Source organism: Egretta garzetta, unplaced genomic scaffold (genome assembly GCF_000687185.1).
Source record: "Egretta garzetta isolate BGI_Z169 unplaced genomic scaffold, ASM68718v1 scaffold217, whole genome shotgun sequence".
Classification (NCBI taxonomy): domain Eukaryota; kingdom Metazoa; phylum Chordata; class Aves; order Pelecaniformes; family Ardeidae; genus Egretta; species Egretta garzetta.
Window position 1 is genome coordinate 1,177,781 of NW_009260395.1, and position 22,632 is coordinate 1,200,412.

At 38.0% G+C, this 22,632-nt stretch overlaps 1 protein-coding gene across 2 annotated transcripts in view; it reads right to left on the bottom strand.

The window, feature by feature from the left end:
* The window catches only part of CWF19L2 (CWF19 like cell cycle control factor 2), a 71,150-nt gene extending 49,480 nt beyond the window's left edge, over positions 1 to 21,670 (bottom strand). For both annotated transcript variants that reach the window (XR_004842555.1, XM_009643044.2), the window contains exons 1-9: positions 21,561 to 21,670; positions 20,723 to 20,842; positions 19,208 to 19,315; positions 16,872 to 16,991; positions 15,238 to 15,331; positions 14,000 to 14,115; positions 11,691 to 12,409; positions 5,753 to 5,849; positions 3,039 to 3,128 (exon numbers count right to left, since the gene is read on the bottom strand). Coding sequence is in view for 1 of the 2 variants with exons in the window: in XM_009643044.2 (XP_009641339.1) it covers positions 3,039 to 3,128; positions 5,753 to 5,849; positions 11,691 to 12,409; positions 14,000 to 14,115; positions 15,238 to 15,331; positions 16,872 to 16,991; positions 19,208 to 19,315; positions 20,723 to 20,842; positions 21,561 to 21,602 (1,506 nt within the window). In the remaining variant the exon portion in view is untranslated. The remainder of the gene's footprint in view (positions 1 to 3,038; positions 3,129 to 5,752; positions 5,850 to 11,690; positions 12,410 to 13,999; positions 14,116 to 15,237; positions 15,332 to 16,871; positions 16,992 to 19,207; positions 19,316 to 20,722; positions 20,843 to 21,560) is intronic.
* Between the last annotated feature and the right edge of the window lie 962 nt (positions 21,671 to 22,632).

Genomic DNA, 22,632 nt, shown 5'->3' on the forward strand with positions numbered 1-22,632 from the left:
AACTGAATTGGGAAATTGATCTATGTTCAATTAATCAGGAACAACAAAATCCTTCCTAGGGAGATGCACTTAGAATTGCCTTCACTGCTTCGTGATTTATCTCCCCAATTCTCCCAACAGAAGTAAAAATAAGGCAAAGCCAAATTTCAGGACCTTTCAGCATGACATTGACCATGCTGCTCCAAGGAACCAGAGACAGACCTGCCTGAAACAAAATGCTTCATGTTTGTTATTGGTAGCAGAGGCAAAGCTATCAAACTTTGGGACCAATGGGACATCCATCTGGAAAGCCACTTCTGTGGAAACTGCTTCAGGTATCTTACTTGGAATACAGCTGGCTGAACTGATTGAGGCTGTCACTTTGGTGGTCAATGTAGCAGAAAGGCTGGTTCATCAAGTATCAAATACATCTTCACAAATCAGCCTCTCCTGTGTTACAAGATGGTTTCTGAACATCTGGGTGGTTTAGACACATAATGTGATACAGGCAGCCCTTGATACACAGGAGTACCCAATACATTCTGCTTGTTTCCCAATAGTCCAAAATCAGTGTCAAGCAGTAAAACCAGTAAGACTACCCTGGCAACTATCATAGGGACAGGACTTCGGACAGGGCAGCTGTCAGCTTTGCTGGGCTGCTCACACTCAAAAGCCACATAATACAGGCTAGAAGTACCCGTGAAACAGGCACAGGCAAGGCATATTCATAAAGACAAGACAGCAAGCCTCTAAAACACGCAGGAAGACCTTCACTCTTTAGAAAGCAAGCCCTGGCAGTAATGAAAACCCAAGTGACTTCAAGTAAACGTCAAGGTTTTCACCATGGTTTGGGGAGTCTGCCAATTTACTGCAAGTCTAAGAAGTTGAGCAACTTCACAGCAAGTTGTAAAGAGATTGATACTGTTCTGGCATGACGCAGTTCAAGAACTAACCATTTGCAGAATTACAGACATCAACCATGTTGTATCTGTAAGGGACTATTTGCACTGGCAAACCATGTGAAGTCCAAAACAGCAGGACTGTCAATAGTCCTAGTTCCCACAAACTAAAGATTGTTTCTGCAAGACAAATGGAGTCTAACACAAAAATAAGCATTCTGAGATGAATAGACATAAAAACCAAGCTCCTATATCTGGAATTATGCAAGAAGCTGATCCTGAGCTTCAGAGGAAGCCAATATGGAACTCACAGGGTAGACGTCTTGCATCCAAGGTACTTCAGAGGGGAAAGAGCCCTGTTTCTAAATCCTTTCAATCTTCCATAGCAGCTTATATCAATCACAACACTGAAGTGGTCAATGGGGGCTTAGTCAAGCTCCCACAGAAGAGGAAGAAAAAGAGGAGGCAGACTAGGGGTATTCACAACTTTTTCCACCATGTTTAAAGGGAATGCAGAGTACGCACACAATAGTGCAAAACTGAATATGGACAGGCACACAAACGATAAAAGAAAAATCGTAACTGTCATACAGCATATTCACAAACAGAAATGACTATGTCAATCCCTTTGAGGCTTTAGGACAGCAAGATGGTATTTCCAATCTAGCCAAGTCTATTACACACCTTTCTTTTTCAGTAAGGCTTCTGGACTACTCATGCATTTTTCAGATGCCAGTCCAGAGACAGATCAGGACCCATGTCAGGCCAGAAGGATGCAGGCTATTTCTGCTTTGTCATTTTATCCTTCTGAATCTCCAAACTCTTGCACCACTGAGCTTGATGTTTCTACATGTAGGAGGGAATCTCCCTGTTGCAGAGAGCCTATCACTTGGTAAAAGCACAAGCTGTGAGATCAATTGTCCTCAGGAATAAGAGAGCTAGAAAAAGAGGCCTCATGCTAAATATATTTTCACTTGGGTTTTTTAAATTATTTTTCCCTTCTGAAAATTCAAGTAGTATTTATATTTGGTACTTCTGCAATGACTACATGCTGTTAAATTTTAAAAATCCTCTAATTAAAAATTAAGATAAAAATTAGACTATGGTTAAGACTAAGGCTGACCAAAATTGTTATTAATGACTCAATTTCTAAGGAACAGGTCTTTATCAACATTTTTGAGGATCACCTATAACATGCCCTCTACTTTCCAATTTCAAAATCTGAATGGATTTTTTCCTGTGTAATTACACAACTCCAATCTAGTTTATCCAGGTTTTTTTGTGTATACATGAAAAACACTCCGAAGAATTGTACTGCAATGAAGCAGAGTCTACCAGCACAGAGCTTTTGTAATCTTAATTTCTTGTGACTGAGAGTTTATACTTTAATAAAAGTGTAGTCAGCAAGAGGCCACACATTAACTTCCAGTTCAGTCTGTCTTCTAAAGACTGGAGAAATACTAGTCAATGTATGAGGTCAGAGATGAAGCCTTTTTGAAAAAAATATTAGTGGCTTTTCAAACTCAGCTGACTTGCAGCTGAATTTTCACTGCAGAACTGGGGTCAAATTGGACAAGAACATTAGTTTTTGCCTAAAAGTCTCCTCACCATCATGAGGACAAAGCTCATAAATAAAGATATTGACCCCATTTTCTTACAGCTATATTAAAGGTGGTATGGAAAAAGACCACAATACATGTCTTGAATACCACCCCCTTTAAAGAGAACAACATCTGAAGTGCCAGCTTCTTCAGAGATATCAGGGTTATGCAACAGCCAGCACCAAATCCTGGTGAGCTGAGCAAGATGCAGACCGCCTGCGCTGGTGCCTGTGTTAGTCACTGCAGAGCCTGAAAGGCAAGACATCCTAGGTTCCAGATCACAAGGTCTAGGCCTCCTGGGCAAACAGTCAACAACATGACACACATCAGTTTTATTTTTAATGCAAGATATGTATCACTGCTGAGAAAATAGTAAAAAAATCCTATGGAAGTTGCAGAAGTACAGCTGAGAAAGTTTTGTTTACCACCAAAAGTACAATTTAATTTGAACAGTAACTCATCTAAAGTCACACCTTGTAATTTCATGTTCTCTGTAGTTCAGCTGCTACCTTTATTATACCATTGTGTTAGCACAAAGAAAAGAATATTTTCCCCTTACCTCTCTCCCAGACTTTGTTGGAATCTGCCCCTGAGTCTCCCTCAATTTGCGTGCATTGTCAAGTTCTGCTTGAAGTTCTGATGCTAACTCCTTCAAAGGAAGTGGTAATACTCCATTAGTTTAACCATTTTAAACTTTTAGAGAACATTGTATCAGAATTAACTATTCATTCCATTTCTTCATGTTTTGATATAAACTCTAATGACACAAAAGACTAAATAAAACACATCAATATAGTTCATACAATTCTTTAATGGAGATTAAAAAAAAAGTTCAGAACAGATGTATCTGAAGTATAGAAACATACGTTGTCATAAAACCACCAGAAAAATCATGCTTAAACATTATTCAGTTATACTAACAAATGCTTTGTGTAGCTAAGCATAGATGCTACTTTTGTATAGGAAGCTAAATAAGGAAGCCTGAACACATCAAGTGTATAACCTTTCCAGGTTATGGTACATACCCTTTTATTTATTTTTATATACACACACACACACACACATGCACACCATGGGTCTAGGGAAATGCTTCTCACACATTTTTGCTATGCAGTTTCACATGTCTCTACACCACATGTCCAACTTCAGCACTTAAGACTTTACTTTGGGTACTAAAATGGACAAGAAGTGGAAAATTAGAACTGTTTACAGTCTTGTGTAAGATGCTCCTGCTCTCATCCACATCTTTATTAAAAAAACACAAGCATTTTAGAGTATCTTGGTTTATTCAGAATTGCCAGGTGACCACCTATGAACCTATAAGAAATACAACCATCTATTCTCTGACCGCTTTGCCAGTTTCACTGACTGGACTCCAACAAGCATGCCTATACTTGTCACCCCAAAATTAAGTCACGTGATCAACGCCAAGCAGCAAGTCAGTAACAAAAATAGATTCAGAATTCATTTGTCCCACATGGTCAACCTTGAGCTCCAGCCACCAGGACATGCTGTTACATAACCATCTGTTCTGGTGCGTGGGGATGAACCTGTTTAAACAAGCTGCATTTGCAATCTCATCAGTGAAAGCCCATGAAAAAAAATATCTAAAGAGCGACAAGGTAAAGAGTAGCTATTTTTTTATTTATACTGTGGTTGGGTTTGGTTTTTGGTTTTTTAAACTAGGCTAATTCAGAGTGTGTATGTAGAAAACTGTATATATAAAATTAACGGTAAAATTGTAACGTTGGCTTCTGCTACATGATTTTGGTCAAATCAAAGCAAAATGGTGGAATAATAAAAGAAACACTCTCCCCACAGAACACATGTATTTTTATTCAAATTACTTGTTTGGTTATGGTCAGATTGAAAAGAAAAAACCCACACTTGTACCCAAACTTTCATTTGAACAGTGATATTGAAGCTGAGCAGTAGAAAAAAAAGTTTTAAAATTTTTGCTGCTCTCCATGACAGTCTTTGGAAAACTTTCCCCTCCCCAGTACTTTATAGCAACTAGTGTATAGACAGATTCGATCATTTTCCCCTGTAGGAAAATGTCTTAAAATACTATCTTAAGTGACTAACACCAGTCCCTCCTAATAAAATTTAAATTATGTGATAGGGGCTTTGACAAAGATCAACATCATGTCCTAATCCAGCAATAAATTAATATGGCAAACATCCTAAAACTTCCCACAAATCAAAGAATCAACGGCACTGAAAAAATATTAATTTGGCACTTGAAGTCATAACATGTCTTATTTATTACTTCTTAGTCATGCAGATTTTAGTGCAAATACGCTTTCACAAGAGGCAAGGTAAACAGGTGCATTAAAAATTAATCTTAAAAAATAATACAAAGGCCCATAGTGATAGGATTCACTTCTAAAAAAATGTTATTTTATTATATCCTTTAAAAAATTTCAGCAATACTTCCATAAGAGCAGCTGTTCAGAGCAAGCACTTGTAAAACACAGCTTAAAAACTAACAGACTATGACCTTATTATAATTGAAACTTCCAGGCAGTACTACAAAATGCCATTAACTCACTGTAGCCATACTTAATGTAGAAAAAAAAAATATATATATATACACACACACACACACTTCCAGAGTTTAGAGTGTTCCAAAAGAGTGAAATTCTTGAGCCTTCAGGCTGCTGTCTGAAACAAGCCTCCTAAACCAACATTAAATGTGCAGCTGTTTACCTCAGGTCCCTGGACCCAGCCTCATTCAGGGCAGATGTTTTGTGGAACTGACCACAAAGCATTACATAGTTGTTCCCATTGCAGAACTGGATGCAATGGCCTATGCAGTTCCTTTCAGGTTTTTTTATTTCCATATCATAATTAGTAAGTATGCTTATACAGCAGAGCTATGGACCACAAGCATCTACTTGTGACAGAGTTGATGAAACAGCAAAAGCTCCAGATGCTGTCTACCTCATAACACAGACTGGGAGCTGTGTAGTTTTCATCTGCTCCCTAAATAATAAAAAGACATAAAACCCTATTAAAGAAGGACAGAGAACAACTGCTTTTGGATATGCTGCCTAGCCTACAAAACCTGGGGACCCAAATCCTCTATTCTAGTCTATCAACCACAGCATTTAAAGCAGAAGTTAAAGTAAAAGCAGTATCTTCAAAACCTACCTGATCAAATTTTGCAGGACTTTATTTGCTTGAGTTGATACCTTTTTTTTTAACAACTAAATCACTGTGAGCTTTAAAGAAAAATTACAGTAAATCATGACAGTTTTTCAAAGACATTACCATGTCTCCCATGAGTTCTGCTTTCACAATCCTTGCTCCCAGTCTGTTCATCTCCTCTTCACTAAGGACCCGAGGCGGCTCATCCTTTGATGCATGTCTGTAAAACACCAGCAGGACTAAACCCATAGAAAAAACAATGTTGTCTTCACCTATGTAATTAAGCATTATAGGCCTACTGTACTGGCAGATATGCTCCTATTGCCAAAATAATTGATAACAACATATTATAAAAATATATTTGCAGCCAGAAGTTGCCAAGGACTTTGAAACCAAAAAGCTGGAATAAAACTTTTATGAGGTATGTTTCCTTTTACTTTTGAGATCAATTAAAATGAAAAGCACTATCTATGAACACTTTCTCAGCATGAAAAAACAGTCAAGAGCCAGTAGCAAGTATAAGCAGACAAAAAGAAAGGAAAAGAAGAGCAGAAAGAGTAATTTAAACCCACTCTGTAACTGCCCTTTCTGGCTTTGGTGATGCTTTTACTTCCCCAGCAAAATCACCCATTTCCCAGCTTTTCTCCTGTATGCCAAGTGGCCTTCCATCTCTTGAAAACTACTTATATGCCCCTACTTATCTGCTCCCAGTACAATCTTTGCTTCTAAAGACACTATGGCTTATATGGTAGAGATTCCATGGAAAACTGACTAGTACCATTTTTAAAACATGAAGTTATCGAAGAGAAGCTACAGCTAGTAATAAATAGTATTGTATCTTAATTTTTAACATTAAAAGGTCAGTGTATGAGTTCTTATGACAATAAATAACATCTCTGAGAATTATTGCAGAGAGGCATCAAACAAGTTTGGCTCTCTTTCTCTAACTCTAACACAAGAGAGACATAAAGATACAGTTACGATATCGGCCCCTGCTATTAAGAGAGAGGGAGACTTAAACCCTGTAGGACTTGAAGAAGGGGAGAACTTTGAAGATGGTGTCATCTTTAACTGCCAGATCTCCCCAAACCTGAGGAGATTACCAAAGTTACTTTTATCCCTTTTGAAGATGCCCAATCCAAAACCCAAAAACTCAACAGAAACATTTATATTAGCTTCATCTGAAACAGAACCTTTGAAGATGAAGTTCTTGCTTCTCCTTAACCTTTATTTTTCAAAACAAGGCAGACTATTATAGTAAAGAGAGCAAGAGATATTTATTACTTCATACGTGCTTTTTTTAAGTGGTGTTAGCACTTGAATAATCATCTGAACTTTTTGAGACTAGAGACATTGCTTTGTTTTGTTTTTTTCTTGTCTCAAATTAAACTCTGAAGCAGTCACATCATTCAATGTGATTTTCAGCAAACACTAGCTGGATGGACTTTTCCTCTGGGGAGACCCCTTGGACATCTAATCAGCACTTTTAATTAACCTGTGTCATAACTGTCCAAACCACTTTGATTTATAGGCTGAAGAAACTCTCGCTGTGTTTTAGGAGGGATGAAACTTAAAAGGTACATTGTCAGCATGAGAAATGAAGAACTGAACCAGCAACACCTATTAATCCAAGCCTTCAAGTCAATGAAGATTTACTTTTTGTGACTGACTGAACACTACCAAAAGAGTACATGTATTACAAGACTTGAAACTTAAGGAAGATGAAAAAAGCAACAGCATATATATCATTCCCAAGAGAAAACTACCCTACATATCCAAACCTGAAATGTTCCAAGAGCCAAAATTTTCTACAAAGTTCTACAGAAAAAGACAATTCTCACTGAAAGAAACAGGAAAACAGGTCATAAGCTATCTCAAGCACACAGCAGCTTCAAGTTAGGAGTCAGCTTAAAAGAATTTAGAAATAAGTAAGTCAATAAGCAGAAGCTATACGGTTTTCCAGGCCTAAGTAATCTCCAACTTTACTAATAAATCAGCTCAGTAATTGTATTGGCTAAGAAATAGAATTAAAATATCAAAAAGATGCACAATCAAGTTTAACGATACTAAAAAAGAAAGCACACACAAAAGAAAATATCAGCTAAATATTTTCTAAGCTTAGTTCTCTTCTGTGAGGAAAAGAAAAGAATTATCTTTTCTATCTTAATAATTGAATTCTACCCAAAACATTCTATGATTCTATGATTCTTTGAACTTGAGCTGGCAGATCTTTAAGGAAGTGGTCCACAGAGCGCAGGAGCTATCGATCCCTAGGTGTAAGAAATCAAGCAAAGAAGGGAAGAGACCAGCGTGGTTGAGACAGGAGATGCTGGTCAAGCTAAGGAGGAAGAGGGAACTGCACAGGCAGTGGAAGCAGGGACAGGCATCCTGGGAAGAGTATAGGGAAGTGGTCCGGTTGTGTAGGAATGGGGTCAGGGAGGCGAAGGCGCAGCTGGAGCTTAACTTGGCTAGGGATGCAAAGAATAATAAAAAGGGATTCTACAGGTATATCAGCCGGAAAAGGAAGGTTAAAGAGAGTGTACCCCCGCTGATAAGCGAGACCGGCAGGCTGGTAACAGCAGATGAGGAGAAGGCTGAGGTACTCAACAACTTTTTTGCCTCAGTCTTCACTGGCAGCCTCTCTCCTCACCCCTCTCGAGTTGATGGATGGCATGAGGAGGCCTGGGAGGGCAAAACCCCTCCTGCTGTAGGAGAAGACCAGGTTCGTGACCACCTGAGGAACCTGAATACACAGAAGTCCATGGGACCTGATGAGATGCATCCCAGAGTCCTGAGGGAATTGGCCGATGTAGTCGCTAAGCCACTCCGGTGTCCCTGCTGACTGCAGGGGGGTTGGACTCGATGACCTCTAGTGGTCCCTTCCAACCCAAAACATTCTATGATTCTATGATTCTTTGAACTTGAATAAGCAAACCACTTCCGTACACAATCTAGTTTCCCAAAATTTGCAGCTCTGTCAGTTACAATTAGCATTGCACTTATTACATCTGGTAACCAAAAGCTGAAAGGTACAGGTTTTGTACTTGCAATCAAAAAAAAAAAGTAATTCACCATTATTTAAAAAAAAAAAAAAAAAAAAAAACCAAGCAAAAAATAAGACTGTAAAGGAGTAGCTGCTTCTTTAAAGATAACAATAATGAGGCAATGGTATCACTAACTTCTACTCAATAACTACATGCTCTACTAGGTCTGGCTGGGATGGAGTTTAGTTCTTCATAGCAGCCCATATGGTGCTGTGCTTTGGACTTAACTGGTGACAGTTTGATAACACTAGTGTTTTGCCTGTTGCTAAACAGTGCTTACACAGCCTCAAGGCTTCCTCTGCTTCTCACTCTGCACCCCCAGCAACTAGCCTGGGGTGGGCAAGAGGCTGGGAGGGGACACAGATGGGACAGCTGACGCAAACTGGCCAAAGAGCTATTCCATGCCATGTAACGCCATGCTCAGCAATAAAAGCTGAGTGCTGGGAGTGCAGTCCTCCCAAAGCAGCTGCTGCTCAGGGACTGGTTAGGCATCAGTCTGCTCATGGGAGGTGGTGAGTGACTGACTGACTGCCTTTGCACCACTTGGTTTTGCCTCTTTCCTTCATTTGTTAAACTGTCTTTATCCGATACATGAGTTTTTCTTCCCTTTTGCTCACGCTTAGTTGCTTGATGGGGTCAACCCACCACACGCACAAAGCAACACCCAGCTCCCCCTGTCCCCACCCAAAATAAAAAATAAATAAAATAAGAACACAGTGCAGGGTCTTCACATGGTGCCCTTCAGTCAGTCTCGGCACTCTGGATGCTCCCCAAAACTCTCCTATTGTCAGTAGCTCACCAGAGTTAAATAGTTTATCGGATGTCAGAACTATTTGCCATCAGCTGTATGACACAGTTGTTAGATCTCCTTTTCCCCTTCTGGAAGTCATGGAGGAAACAAAACTGAGAATGAAAGCAGACTTACTAAAGGATTATATGCCATTTACACAGATTATTTGCTGCTAATCGGGGAAGTATTTGGTTTTCTTAGAAATGGTGCATGATACTTAAGATGAAGGATAAGACTCTAACCACACATTTTCATGCCTGGTCATGTGCACAAAAAAAGAAGCTTCTTAACAGGGTGAGTTTTTTCCAGACATATCGTTTGGAGTGTATATTTTCATTTTCATGGAGTCTGTGTCTGAACTGCAGTGCAGATGCACTCTCACACCTCATCACAGCATCCCTCCTTACATGAATACCTACATTTCCTTATGGAAACCAATTCACTACCCAAGGCAGGCAGAAAACAACTGTGGATTGTGCAGACCTTGTACCTGAACAAGGTTGCGAACAAACCAGGATCCAAGAGCCGAGGCAGTCTCACAGGCCCCAGCTCAGACACACCATGAATCATTCTAATCAGAGTTTACAAAGTACATATAGGTGGTAACCGCCAGGCACTCCAGGGCAGTAACTACTTGGGTGATATCTGGAAAAACAGAGAGGATCACTAAATTTGAGTGTCTGATAATGTCTCGCACATCACTTAAGCTGCAAGATCTTTTTTTTCAGAGTAACTAAAACAACTGTAAAGATGTATTTCTCATTTTCCAGCAAAATAACACCTAGACAAATACTAAAATAAACAATAAAACAAGACATGATGAACACTTATGAATGGGACTTCCCATAGTGCATACAAACTATTCATGCCAGAATCGGGAACTACTCCTGCCATGATGTATGTTCAAGCTCATGCTTTTTTAAAATAAATAAATAAATTAGATTAAGTGATTGGCATACAAACAATTTATCTTCCTGCTATCCAAGAAAATGTAAACTTCATTGGCTTCTATCAAAGTAGAAAATATAGCAAGTAAAATCTGAGAAAAAATACCCAATCTATATAATATAAAGAATTGTGTAGACTAAGCTGCCTGTTTCTGGTTAGTCGTGCAGTACTCACTTAATGTACAATTTTTCTTTGCAAATACACAGTGAGGTATCTGCAAGTACAACATGTAGGAACAGTTATAAATAAAACAAATACTTTTTAGGTATTGTCTTGTTATTAGAATCCAACAATTGAACATTAAAAGTAAATTCATAACCCTGCTATAAGAAGTTTTTTCTGCAAATAACTGACATAAGCACATAAGAAAGAAGGAATTACACTTGATCATATTTATCAAATGCTGTTTCCAACTAAATCACATCATCCTTCTTGCATATTCCAACCAAGAATATTTACTTGTCCAGTTTTCCCAAGCAATTAAATAACACCATCCCGACTGTAAAATACGTTTGCACATGCCTATGTATTACCAGGAAGATCTGAAGGAAAACACTCAGAGTAATAACCACACTACCCCCATCACTGGAAGAACCAGCAAGCTGATAACACTGAATAACAGGTGGCCTCAAGTAGAGCAAAAGCTCCGTTGTCTACAACTTAACTTTTCAGACCACCTCTCCTTACTTCTCCATTACCTTTCACTAAAGCAAGTCAGTCCAATTGAAATTCCTCACGCATATTAGTTTGCGTTTCCATTCCCACTCCTATTCATTTTTCCTCTTTTCCACAGAAAATGCACTTTTCTAATCAGTACCTTCTACTGTTTTTCATATGCTCCTACTTTAGCATATGAGTTCATCTCACAGGTGGCAAACCTATCCCTGCTGTATCAATTATTTCAGTTTTTAGTCACCATTTTCTAACATTTCAAGTTTGTCTTTTATAAATTCAACAGCAGCTAAGATATTGTTTTGCAGATTTTTTTGCCTAAGAGGCCAATTTTACTGCAGTAAGAACTAACATTAGAAAGAAGCAGAAAATAATCTATCATTAGCAATTTTGAAATACATTGAGGAGACAAGACAAGTAGGGGGTGTTCATTACTTCTACGGTGGTCTGTTTTAGCTGCCCCTAGCTGGTAGGCGAGCCTCCTCCTAACTAAAGAGATCTGATATGATCAGATCTAATACTGTCAACAAAGATGACAGAGTTTCCGGTATACTTCGCCATGAAAAATACAGCAAACAAAAGATGAATAAAGATGTTTGTAAAATACCTAGAACACAGTGTTTTACTGTCAGTTAACGTTTGTTTCTTCTCAGGGATATCGCTTGGGTACTCCTGTTGCGACTTCTCCTTTTTATCACTTGGAGTTCTTTCCCAACTATTGTCATCAATCTGTTCCCTAGTACCTGACGATTTTTGATCGGACATTAATTTCTCCTTGTTATCTTCTGTGTGTGTTTTGTTCCACAGTGCAGTATCCTCACTAGGTTTTTGGAAACGGCTGCTCAAAGAGCTATGAACCAGCAGTTTGGAAGAGGACTGCTGTGACTTGTAGTCTCTGGGTGCACTGTAAGATGATAAGTCATCTTCAGAGGGTTTCAGAAATTTGTGTTTTATGTTGCTTAGAGATGAACTCTTTTCCTGACTTCGTTTTTCATTAGAGTGTTTTTCTGCTTTGGAGCTGTAGCCTCTCAATACTGAGTCTGTGCTACTGTGTCCACATTCTTGGTCTTCTCTTGACATCTCTCTTTTGTAACCTTTGTCTTCTTGCACCCATCCCTTGCCATACTTCTCCCTAGTATAGTCCCCAAACACATTCCTGTTTCTATCATCTTCATCTCGGGTGTCCTTTTTCATACGCTGTTCTTTCTTCTCTTTCTCACTTTCTGAATAGTCAGTTTTCTTCCATCTTCCACTTCTACAATAATTTTCCTTTCTGGATGCAACTTTTTCAGCTTCTTCTAATCGTGACTGAAATGCCTCCATTGACTATAAGAAAGAATAAAAAAAAAAAAAAGTCATACTTCTTTTAAGATCAGGGGTATTGCAAAGCTCACTACAAAGTATTAAAAGAAAGGCACCATTCTGTGAAAATGAGTCACTGCGCAAAGAGCTGGGCATGAGCCATGCAGCGGAAAGGAAGACTAGTATGAAAAAGGGAACTTGCAGCCTCCTGTCTAAGATGCTCTGTGGGGAAGGCTTTCTGATCCTTTCTACTTCTAACTTTCATCCCATGGCTCTAAAGTAAAGTGCTAAGCCACTCCTGGGAACAAGGACCAGAACCTCAGAATTGTCTCCTCCTGGCAACCTGTAGATTAGGGACTTGAGCTAGGGAGAAAGATTTCCTCCTTCTTACTCATGAACATTGCATTTATGTTCACCAGATGCCCAGCTTCTATAGAAGCAGTTGACATTCACACTAAACCATTTTATAATCTAGTTAAACTCTTACAAACACAGGAGAGTGGGTTCAAAATCTTTAGCCTGAAACAGGCCTTGAACCCCTGTCTCTGGCTTTCTGGACAAACACTCTATCCATTAGGCAATTATGTGAAATGTGGACTGTTCCTCTTCCCTCTTCAGAGCTGAATTAAAAGCCACCTTTTTTTTTTTTTTTTTTTTTTTTCCTACCTCAAAACATTACCTACTGAAGCAAATCAGGCATGGATCTCTTTCAATCACAATCCTGTACTTCAGCAACCAGAGTGGTTCATGCTGTTTGAACTCTAGTTTCTTGAAAAAGATTCTTAAAAATAATAGTCTTGACAATCGCTGGCACTGAATAATTTCTACCAGCCCTGACCATGTTGGTTTCATCACTCAGGAGTGACGACAATTCAGTTCAAAGACAATAGTATGAAGTCATACTGTCTTATCCAAGATTTCCAAAAACAAACCAGCCTAATCGAAAAAAACACAGAAAATTCAAATGTTACACTACAGTCAAGATTTAACACCTCAAACCTTTGACCAACACTTTTAAAGACAGTAATATAATATGTAGGGGGGGCAGGCTTTAAAGAGTTAATATTTTCATGGCTGACTCTTTTATTAAAAATAAATTTTGAAGACTTTTAAACCGTTCAGAAGCAAGCAGCTTTCTCAATATATCGTAACTGAACAGATCACAAGTGACCAGAAGATTCATATTCGGTAAAATTTGTCACAGCTCTTCAAATTATCTTGGCATTATTACCCACAATGTACATTGTTATCACCCGCAATGTCCATTACTATCCACTACATGCAGGAGAACAAAATGTATTTTCTAGTGTACATCATAAACTTGGAAGCACTTGGGTACTTTGTAAGTGGGATCATTTGAACCTCCTGACGGAGAAGATGAGTATTTTAAATTTGCTATAGGATCCCATATACTAAATAATATTTAACAAAAGAGATATAAAAGGCTGGGTAGCTTTAAACTCTCCATCACCTGAAAGAAGCTTCAGAGGCTGTATTTCCTGCTTCTTTCCTTATGTCTTACACTACACATTAAGTATTTGTGCCTTTACATGAAAGTAATCTTTTCCAAACACCTATTAGTATGAAAAAAATGTAATTGAATTTAATCCTTACCCCGTATCTCTCAGCCACTATTTCCTCAAAATTTCGTTTCTCTCTCTGGGCCTGCTCCTTCATCCTTTGGTATGATTTTCGTAACCAACTTAATCCAGCATCTTCTACCACTGTAACTAAAGTAGAAAACAATGAGAGGTCATAGTTTTATATCTCAATAGTTATTCCTATTTAATCTTACTCTGTATGTGATATCAAACCTTCAGCTAAATTTAATGTAAAAATTGAAGGGGTGCAAAGGAGAAATGGAAAGAATATAATAATACAATTGCACATTTTTATAAGTTAATACTGGATATACCACAGTAATACCACTGATTTAATTTAAGCTTCTCCATTTTATCATAGAATACAACACAGTTTCCAAGACAGGAGTAGCATATGAGAAGTTGTGGGGGTTTTTATGAAATTAAAGAACCTTCTTATTGTTTCCACTTTCTGTGTCCGTTCTTTGGCATACACCTTACATACAAACAAGTGCATTCCCCGTCTCAGAAAATTAATGAGTAACCCACTGCTTTCCATCTGAGAAGCTAGCAGAGGCCTTAACATTTGGGACACACACTCACTGATGCCTGTCACCTCTTACAGATCACTGATCTCCCGAAAGTGGCCATGAGGCTAATGGCTTACAGGACAGACTGCCCACAGGGAAAGGCTCCCAAAGAAAAAAGCCAGGGACCCTACTGTTCCCTGTTGACAGAATACAAGGACCCTTCTTATCACATAATAAATGCTTCATGACATTATAAAAAACATTTTTCTAACTGCTCTTGCTGGATACAGGCAGGATAACCCTAGGGTAAGGAAAGAAGTGAAAAGGTTACAGAAATAATATTTTTCACAAACTGCATCTGTAATGTACTTCATTTTAATGTGACTCAGACTTCTGTGGTTGAATATTTTAAAACTATAATTTGTGTAATGGAATGAAAGGAACCAGATGAGATGACAACAACTTATCTTGTCTTGGTTAAATCATGTTTTCCTTTAATTAGTTCAAAATGGAGAATTTCTATAAAGATATTGAAGGTCAAACCACTCAAGAGTAAAAACCAGTGAAGAGAAATTTTGCAAAACAATATACTATGATATTAAGCCAGTATTCACTACTGAATTTTCACCCAAATTTTACTTTATTACATGTTATTCGTAATTCCTTTACGTCAACATTAGTAGCAAGTTGCTAGCAACACAGAGACCAGAGACAGAAATCGTTACTAAAAGTTGCTGTTTACCTTTCTTAACTGAATCTGCTTCATCCTTCTCTGGTGGCAAACCTGTACCACCATCTTTCCAATAGGGATTGAGTTCTCTCTCAGACAGTGTGGCCTAAAACAGAAATAATTTTAATGTGTGCATAGCATATTGTTCGTATTTTCTAGAATATTTGATAAACTTTGTGAGACTTGTGTGGGAACAGGGCTTACTCATCACTTCTGCTCTCTAAAGACAGGTAAAAATAAACGTAACTCTCCATCCTGAGTCAAAGTTCTCAAACATGTGCTTCATGGGCACCCTTATTACACAGAAGCAGTTTTACTGTTTGACTGCATTGCCAGTGTAGCAGTAATACACGCTTGCATCCGAAGCACTGCTGTTACAGGGGCTTTTAGTTTTACCTCAAGTTCCTGCTTTTCACACTCAAACTAGATTGCTTGTTGTGATTCTGTCAACTGACTTCTCTGGAAGCAGGCAAGGAAGTCCACTGGAGAAAAGGGTTAATTAGGCATTCCAGCACTGACAAAATTTTGAATTTGTCTATGTTATGTTGTCAACTCATCACCATCACTGGCATGCTGCATGAACATGTTATATGCGTTGTTTTGGGTATCAAAGAAAGGACAGACATTCTAGTGTAGAAAACACAAACGTATGAACCTGCCTGGAGAGCAAGTGATTGGGTTGGAGAGTCTATAAAAATCATATTCTTCTAGGATCAAGAATACATATAAATTGCCATTACCCATATAATACATGCTGATATTCTGGTGATTTAAGATCTCCACATTAAATGGTCCTTCAACAGTTCAGAAAAAAATATTCAGCAAAAAACGATGTAGGGAAAAAACAAAAAGATTAATCCCTTCTCAAAAGACAATAACCAAAGCACTGCATACTACACAAGAACAAAGCTCCAGGTCAATCTGGTTCTTAACCACAACACAACTAACTGGAAAACCTAACAGCAACAAATGGCCTACCGTGAGATGTGAGGACAGGTAAATATTAGATAGTGATCAGCAACTATGTTTTCAGATCCAACTACACTGCATTTAAGGAGCTGAATGAGCAAATGAAGCAGCCAGCAACTATATGTAAACAGAACTAATTCAATGACAGCAACCCCTTCCCCAGCCGGACACTGATCCACCCATGTGCTCATGCACAACTGTGGCATGAAAGGCACAGCAGCTGCTCTGGATTCTTTCTTCAGGAAAAAAACAAACCTCAGTATCCTATGCTTTAACACAGTAATTTAGGTAAGCTTTTACCACACAAAACAATGGCACTCCTTTCATACACACCATGGGGACGAAGGCCGGGCCAACAGTCTGTCATTGTTATTAAGTAAAACATCCCAGAAGCACTTCAAATATTACAGAACTTAGTACTAACAAAATTGGCTTTCTCCTTACCTAGAAGGTAGTTTAAAGGTTTTCTCCACAAGATAAGCCTGCTGTACGTACCCTTCCCATCCCAAACAGAACAAATAACCAACCAATTTAATTAAAGTCACTATCACACAACACATCAGGCATTAGTTTAAAAAACACACAAAGATTTACGTATTGGAACTAATTCATTGGTTCATTTATCACACAAAATTTAGTAAGATGCAGAAAAAAATTGATATATTAATTCCTCCTACCTGCTCAAGTTCTTGAGCTTTCTGTCGTTCCAATATTTTTTCTTTGTTTCTTTCATCCCTGATAGCTGCTACTGACGTGGTTTTCAATGACATGAAGTCTAAATTCATCCATTCTTCTCTCTATAAAATAAACACAAAGAATCAGTGTTCATACATCCAACAAAAACATGGCTTAGGTACACAGCAAACCAGTGCAACCACTGACAAATGTTATTTACAATAAACTGTATAGGTCTTACGAACACATATGAAATACTTTAAGGAAAAGCAAGTATTATTTTAAGAACTCAAATATTTCCAGTTTTTAATATTCACTTACACAAATAAATTTCCATCAATGTCTTTTTGTAATTTGACAAATTTGTAATCTTCACAATGTATTTAAAACACTAGTAAACATGCAAATGGTCCAGACTGTTTATTATTTGCTTAAACAAACGCTGTACATCTAGACCAATTCCTTTTCATCTTGCTAATTCTGACTTCATAACCTCTTGGATCTCTTCTAGCATATACAGAATCTGCAATCACTAAGCATAGTTCATACCTCAGATATCTAGACAGTAACTGCACCCTCAAACTAAACAGTTACACATCTAAATTCTGTGATCTGTACCCACAATAACAAGTAGAAAACTGCATTTACAAAACCTAAGCCAGACCAAGTACATTTTAAAAATGAGGACTACTCTCCAGAGAAAAGCAGCATACAAAAAGCCTAGATGTACCTACTACCTTTATACACACAAAACCTGAAGCCTCAAAAGAAAGCAATGACATACACATTATAAAGCAACTACTCTACAAAACCAAGTATTTGGAACACTTCTGTGGATAGTATAGCAACCAGAGAGTTTCAGAGGTGAAACACAACATTCCACTTCTCTGATCTCCTCTAAGAAAGAGAAGGAACTGAAAAATAATCTATCTTCAAGTGATTCAACAGTATCTATGCCCACATTAGCAAGCAATGTGTATCAACAGAAGTGGATGTGCATGGGACCTCTGGAGGTCATCTGGTCCGAACCCCTGCTCAAGCAGGGCCACCTAGAGCCAGTTGCCCAGGACCACATCCAGACAGCTTGTAAATATCTCCAAGGATGGAGATTCCACAACCTCCCTGGGCAACCTGTGCCAGTGCCTGGTCACCCTCACAGTACAACACCATTTCCTGATGTTCAGACAGAAACACCTGTGTTTCAGTTTGTGCTCATTGCCTCTGGTCCTGTCACTGGGCACCGCTGAAAAAAGCATGACTCTCTCTTCCACATAGGCTTCAGATCTGCGGTTTGGGGATCTTTTTGCTTTGTCTTTTTTCTTTTTTTTTTTTTTTTTTTTTAAGCACTCTGGACTAGTCCAAGACTGGTCCCATGGAGCACCTTAGGCGCACTTTGAGAGCACACCTTCTAATTTAGTTTAATCCAACAGGAAATGGATTCACATGCTCCAAGACATCTTCATAGTGTGAGCCAAAATACAAGAAGTATGGATGTCCAGTAAATTCCTTTTAAAAGCACACTCTTCCTCCAAAATCAGACAAGCCCAAGGCACGCATTGTACAAGAAATGCTTGGAAAAAACTGGTTTTGCAGTGTAAATTATCACAACAAACGCAAGGATTTATATTTGATTACTTGGCACTTTTCCAAGAGGACAGGTATGATTCAGAGATCGTTTTTATTTCTCTTAACAAGATGCGCAAATTCAGAATGAGGAACAGGGACTTTTTTTAGGAGTGGAATTAGACACTAAAATAAAAAATATCATTTCACACAACTGAGGATGATATGTAACTACATGTATGTTATTAAAATCACAGCAGTTCATTTCAGAATAACTCCATTTTCCAGAATAAACACTGCTTCCCAGACACAGAATTCACTGAGGAAGACCAAAGGAAGCATTGAGTCCATAAATATTGTGGCTGAAAAGTTCTACACCTTTCTTTCTTATACCTGTTTAAGCATCACAGAAGCAAAAATTCATTCGACTGTAGAATAGCCACCGAAATTAGGCAAAAAAAATAACATATCTAGTCAAGATCTTTAAGTTGACCTCTTCAAGAACATCAAGCTAAGTTGCTAGAACCTCAAAACATGATGAAAGGAATTGGTGCTAGGCAACTTTAAGTGTAGTGCCCTGTGAAATACTAAGCAACTATTAGGTAGAGAAGTCTTCCAATGAACAAAATGTAACATTTACCTAGCTAAACAAAGTCATTTGTCTGTACAATAGGTTTTGTTCAACACATTGCAAAAAGAGCTGTCAAGAAACCTAAGCACGTTTCGTATTCGGTCATGCTGAATTTATTTCTGGAGTAGTTATCAGACTGCTCACCTGCAGGGAGGGCTCTTTCACAGCATCTGATTGCTTGTTGACCTTCCAAGCCTTTTGTGTGTTATCTGACTGTGACGCATTTGACTCAACCCATTCAACTGAAGAATCCTAAAAACAAGTTTAATGTAAAGAATAGTAATACCACTTTAACATACTATTATATGTTGATAAAATGCAATACTTACCACGTGTATCAATAATCAAAATTGACGCTGATTGCTAAACATTACTAATACTGTTTATTATTTAAAAATACTGATAATAAAAATAGAATATTGATGTTCCCATAGGAGACTGTTCCTTCATGATCAAAACATTCCACCATACTCCATAAGCACATCACAGTATGTAACACTATTTCATACTGGCAGTTTATTAGCATAACACTGTTAAAGTTAAAACTGTCAGAATAAAAATAAAACCAAACCCAATTGTTTTCATGGCATTACAAAAACAAAATTAAAAAAAAAATCTAAACCCATTACTTAGTACGTTTTACATTAAAAAAGTCCAATATAAAGCCCTGTACGTGCTATCTCCTCCTATTTCAGATCCAATTTTCTATACTTGCACTTGCAAACAGTGTACTGAGATTTTACACTTGAAGCAAATATGACTCCATTGAAGAGAGTTTCTTTGCTGTTTATATGAATCTGTCATGCGAATAACAGACTTTGGATCAAAGGTATCAGCCAGGATTGTGCTGTATCCTGGGACTCACTGATGTCTTCTGAGGGGTTTTGATGACTCCCATGGAAAATGTGGGACATTTGTGGCTAAGGCTACTTCCCACACTGAAAAACATAGTTCACTTCTGCTATCAGTCCCTGAAAAATAAATCTCATTATACTGCATGTTCATCCACTCAATAAAAAAAAAAGACTCTCTGGAAAGAAAAAAAAAAAAAAAATCCCAGTGGTACCTGACTTGCACCAAAATGCTGGGAGGATGTTTTGCAAAACATGGCCAGAAAGCAGCACCAGATGTCTAACGCAGTCTCTACTGTTTTGCTAGAGTGCCCCTCAACGTGAAGGCATCTGTTTACAGATTCAAATGCATAAGTTTGAGCCTTCCTTCAGGCCCACGTCATTGGCAGTTTCCATGGATAAACATCCATGAGAACAGGCAGCAGTATCTCACGCTTAAAATCAAAGTCTTTGCAATTTTAGACACCTCATTCTACCATATACCACTGACTACAGGGAAGCCATTAATTTTTCCACTCTACCCTAGAATGATGATTTTTTTTTTTCAATTTCTCTCTGCTGAAAAATTATAAATTCCTTCGTTTCTACTGAGTGAATTCAATATTATAATATTCACAAGCACTCGCATAACAGCATCTTTTAAATTGATTAAATACTCAAGATACTAAAAAGACAAACTGTGCCACAGTTTTCCCCAATAGAAAATGGTAAGAATGAGTCTTGGTTTTACGGACCACGTGTACCCAGAGTCTAAAATGGTGCAGGTTTTAAAAATGTCATTTGAAGCATTTTAAAGTTTCTTACTTACCGAAGAACTATCAAGTAAGTCATCCTTCTTCTCAGATTTTTGTTTCTTATTTTTCTTCTTTTCTTTCTTAGCTTTTTTTGAATGCTTATCCTTTTTCTTTTTTTTCTGCACAGAATGTTCCTAAAAGGAAATATTTGTAAATGAGATCCAGTAAACCAAATTACCCACATACAAGAAAAACAATCACAATCTGCTTACTAAACCACACTGAAAAAGGTAAAATGCACACCTGGACATAGCTACAATTTTACCATTTTACTTCTACTACCCTCCCTCTCTTCTGTTGGCGGGGCGGGACGGCACACACCTCACATCCATAATCAATTTTTCTTCCCCCTCTCAGTATCTTTTCACTGGAACTAAGGCACTATAACTACACATAGAATATCTTCTACACTACATTTATTTTGGTCAGATCTATTTCCTTGGGAACCACTGCATCATCAACACAAATCTGTTCTTTGCTGAAATATCTGCACAGACATCTACACTAAAAGGATGCGATATTCAGGGGTTCCATAAAGGCTTCTCCTGTCAATGACCACAAACAGGACTGCTACAAAGCCTTGGATCCTCCAGATTTCTTCCCATGGGACCATTCTTGTCTGGGAGCTCTTGCTCTTCTGCATTTGGTAAAAATTAAAGCTGGAATTTAATGACAAATTTTTCCTCTTTGTGAGTAAAAGATAATTTTCACTTAAAAAAACTAATATCAAAGCATAAAGAATTCAGAAATTGGGATGTTTTCAAAGATCATCTTAAAGCCCTCAAAGCCTTCTGTTCATACGAACATGCTATAAAGCTAACAGCACAATTCAATGATTTACTGTTCCATCACCTTTTCCAGTTGTTCCACACGCTCGTTCACATCAGCAAGCATCCATGTATCTTCACCTCGCAGCTGCTTTAGCAGCTTGCGCCTCTTCTCCTTTTCGTAACTAATTTTGGCCTAAGATAAACAGAGAAGAAAAATAACTAGGAGGAGTTCAGTAGCATTTACTTACAGACACACCTTTGTAAGCCACACTGGTATAACCATATACAATGTTGAGAACTGTCCTTGAAAACTTTTTTTAGAGGACCTCAGTAAAAATACTTTTCGATTACATGTTAATGGGGAAGTTCAGCTAAAACATACTATGCACCCTCCTTCCTCAAGCTACAGCTCTGCAGCTCCTCTAGCACTGTTTCATCCTATCACCCTAAATAAGAGTGACATTGAGACATTCAGCTTCCATTCTTCATTCTGAGAAGTCTTCTGTTCTTACAACCTTCATGAACTGCTTAAGGTATGATATAATGGACTTCCAACTTTCTGTTTCAAAACATTCTCTGGGCAATTACTCCATTGCAAAGCATAGTTCACTACCTGTTAATTTGAGAAGTTAGCAAGCCTATCTTTGTGCACATTCAACTTTGAAAATACCGCAGCCAGGTGCAAAACTTGGAACTGCAGAAGTCCACGCTCTCAGGAAGTATACAAGGATTAGCATTTTGGGCTGCAGAGCATTCTTCCCTTCCTGGTTATGGAGACAAAACTAGAAATACTTTTACTACTACTTCTGAAAAAATAATCATCACTGCAGACAGTTCCAATTCCTGAAAAGGATTTTTATAAACCACATCAATAAAATAATGACCTTTTCAGCTTCTGAAGTTCCCTCTATTACTTTCAGCAGAAACACGACTTTCAGAAATAAGTTTACTTAAATATAACTCGCCATTAGAAAACTCTTTATCCCAAAGTGCAATATATCACCACATCTGATTAAGGAGGAGGAAAGTTATTTTATATTATTACAACCCTCATTTTGTGGGAGAGAAGTCTTGCGAGTTTGAGCTTGCTTTTGGTTTTTTGATTGTTCATGGGTTTGACTGAAGTCAAAGCAAAAACTAAAAGTGGAGTTTGG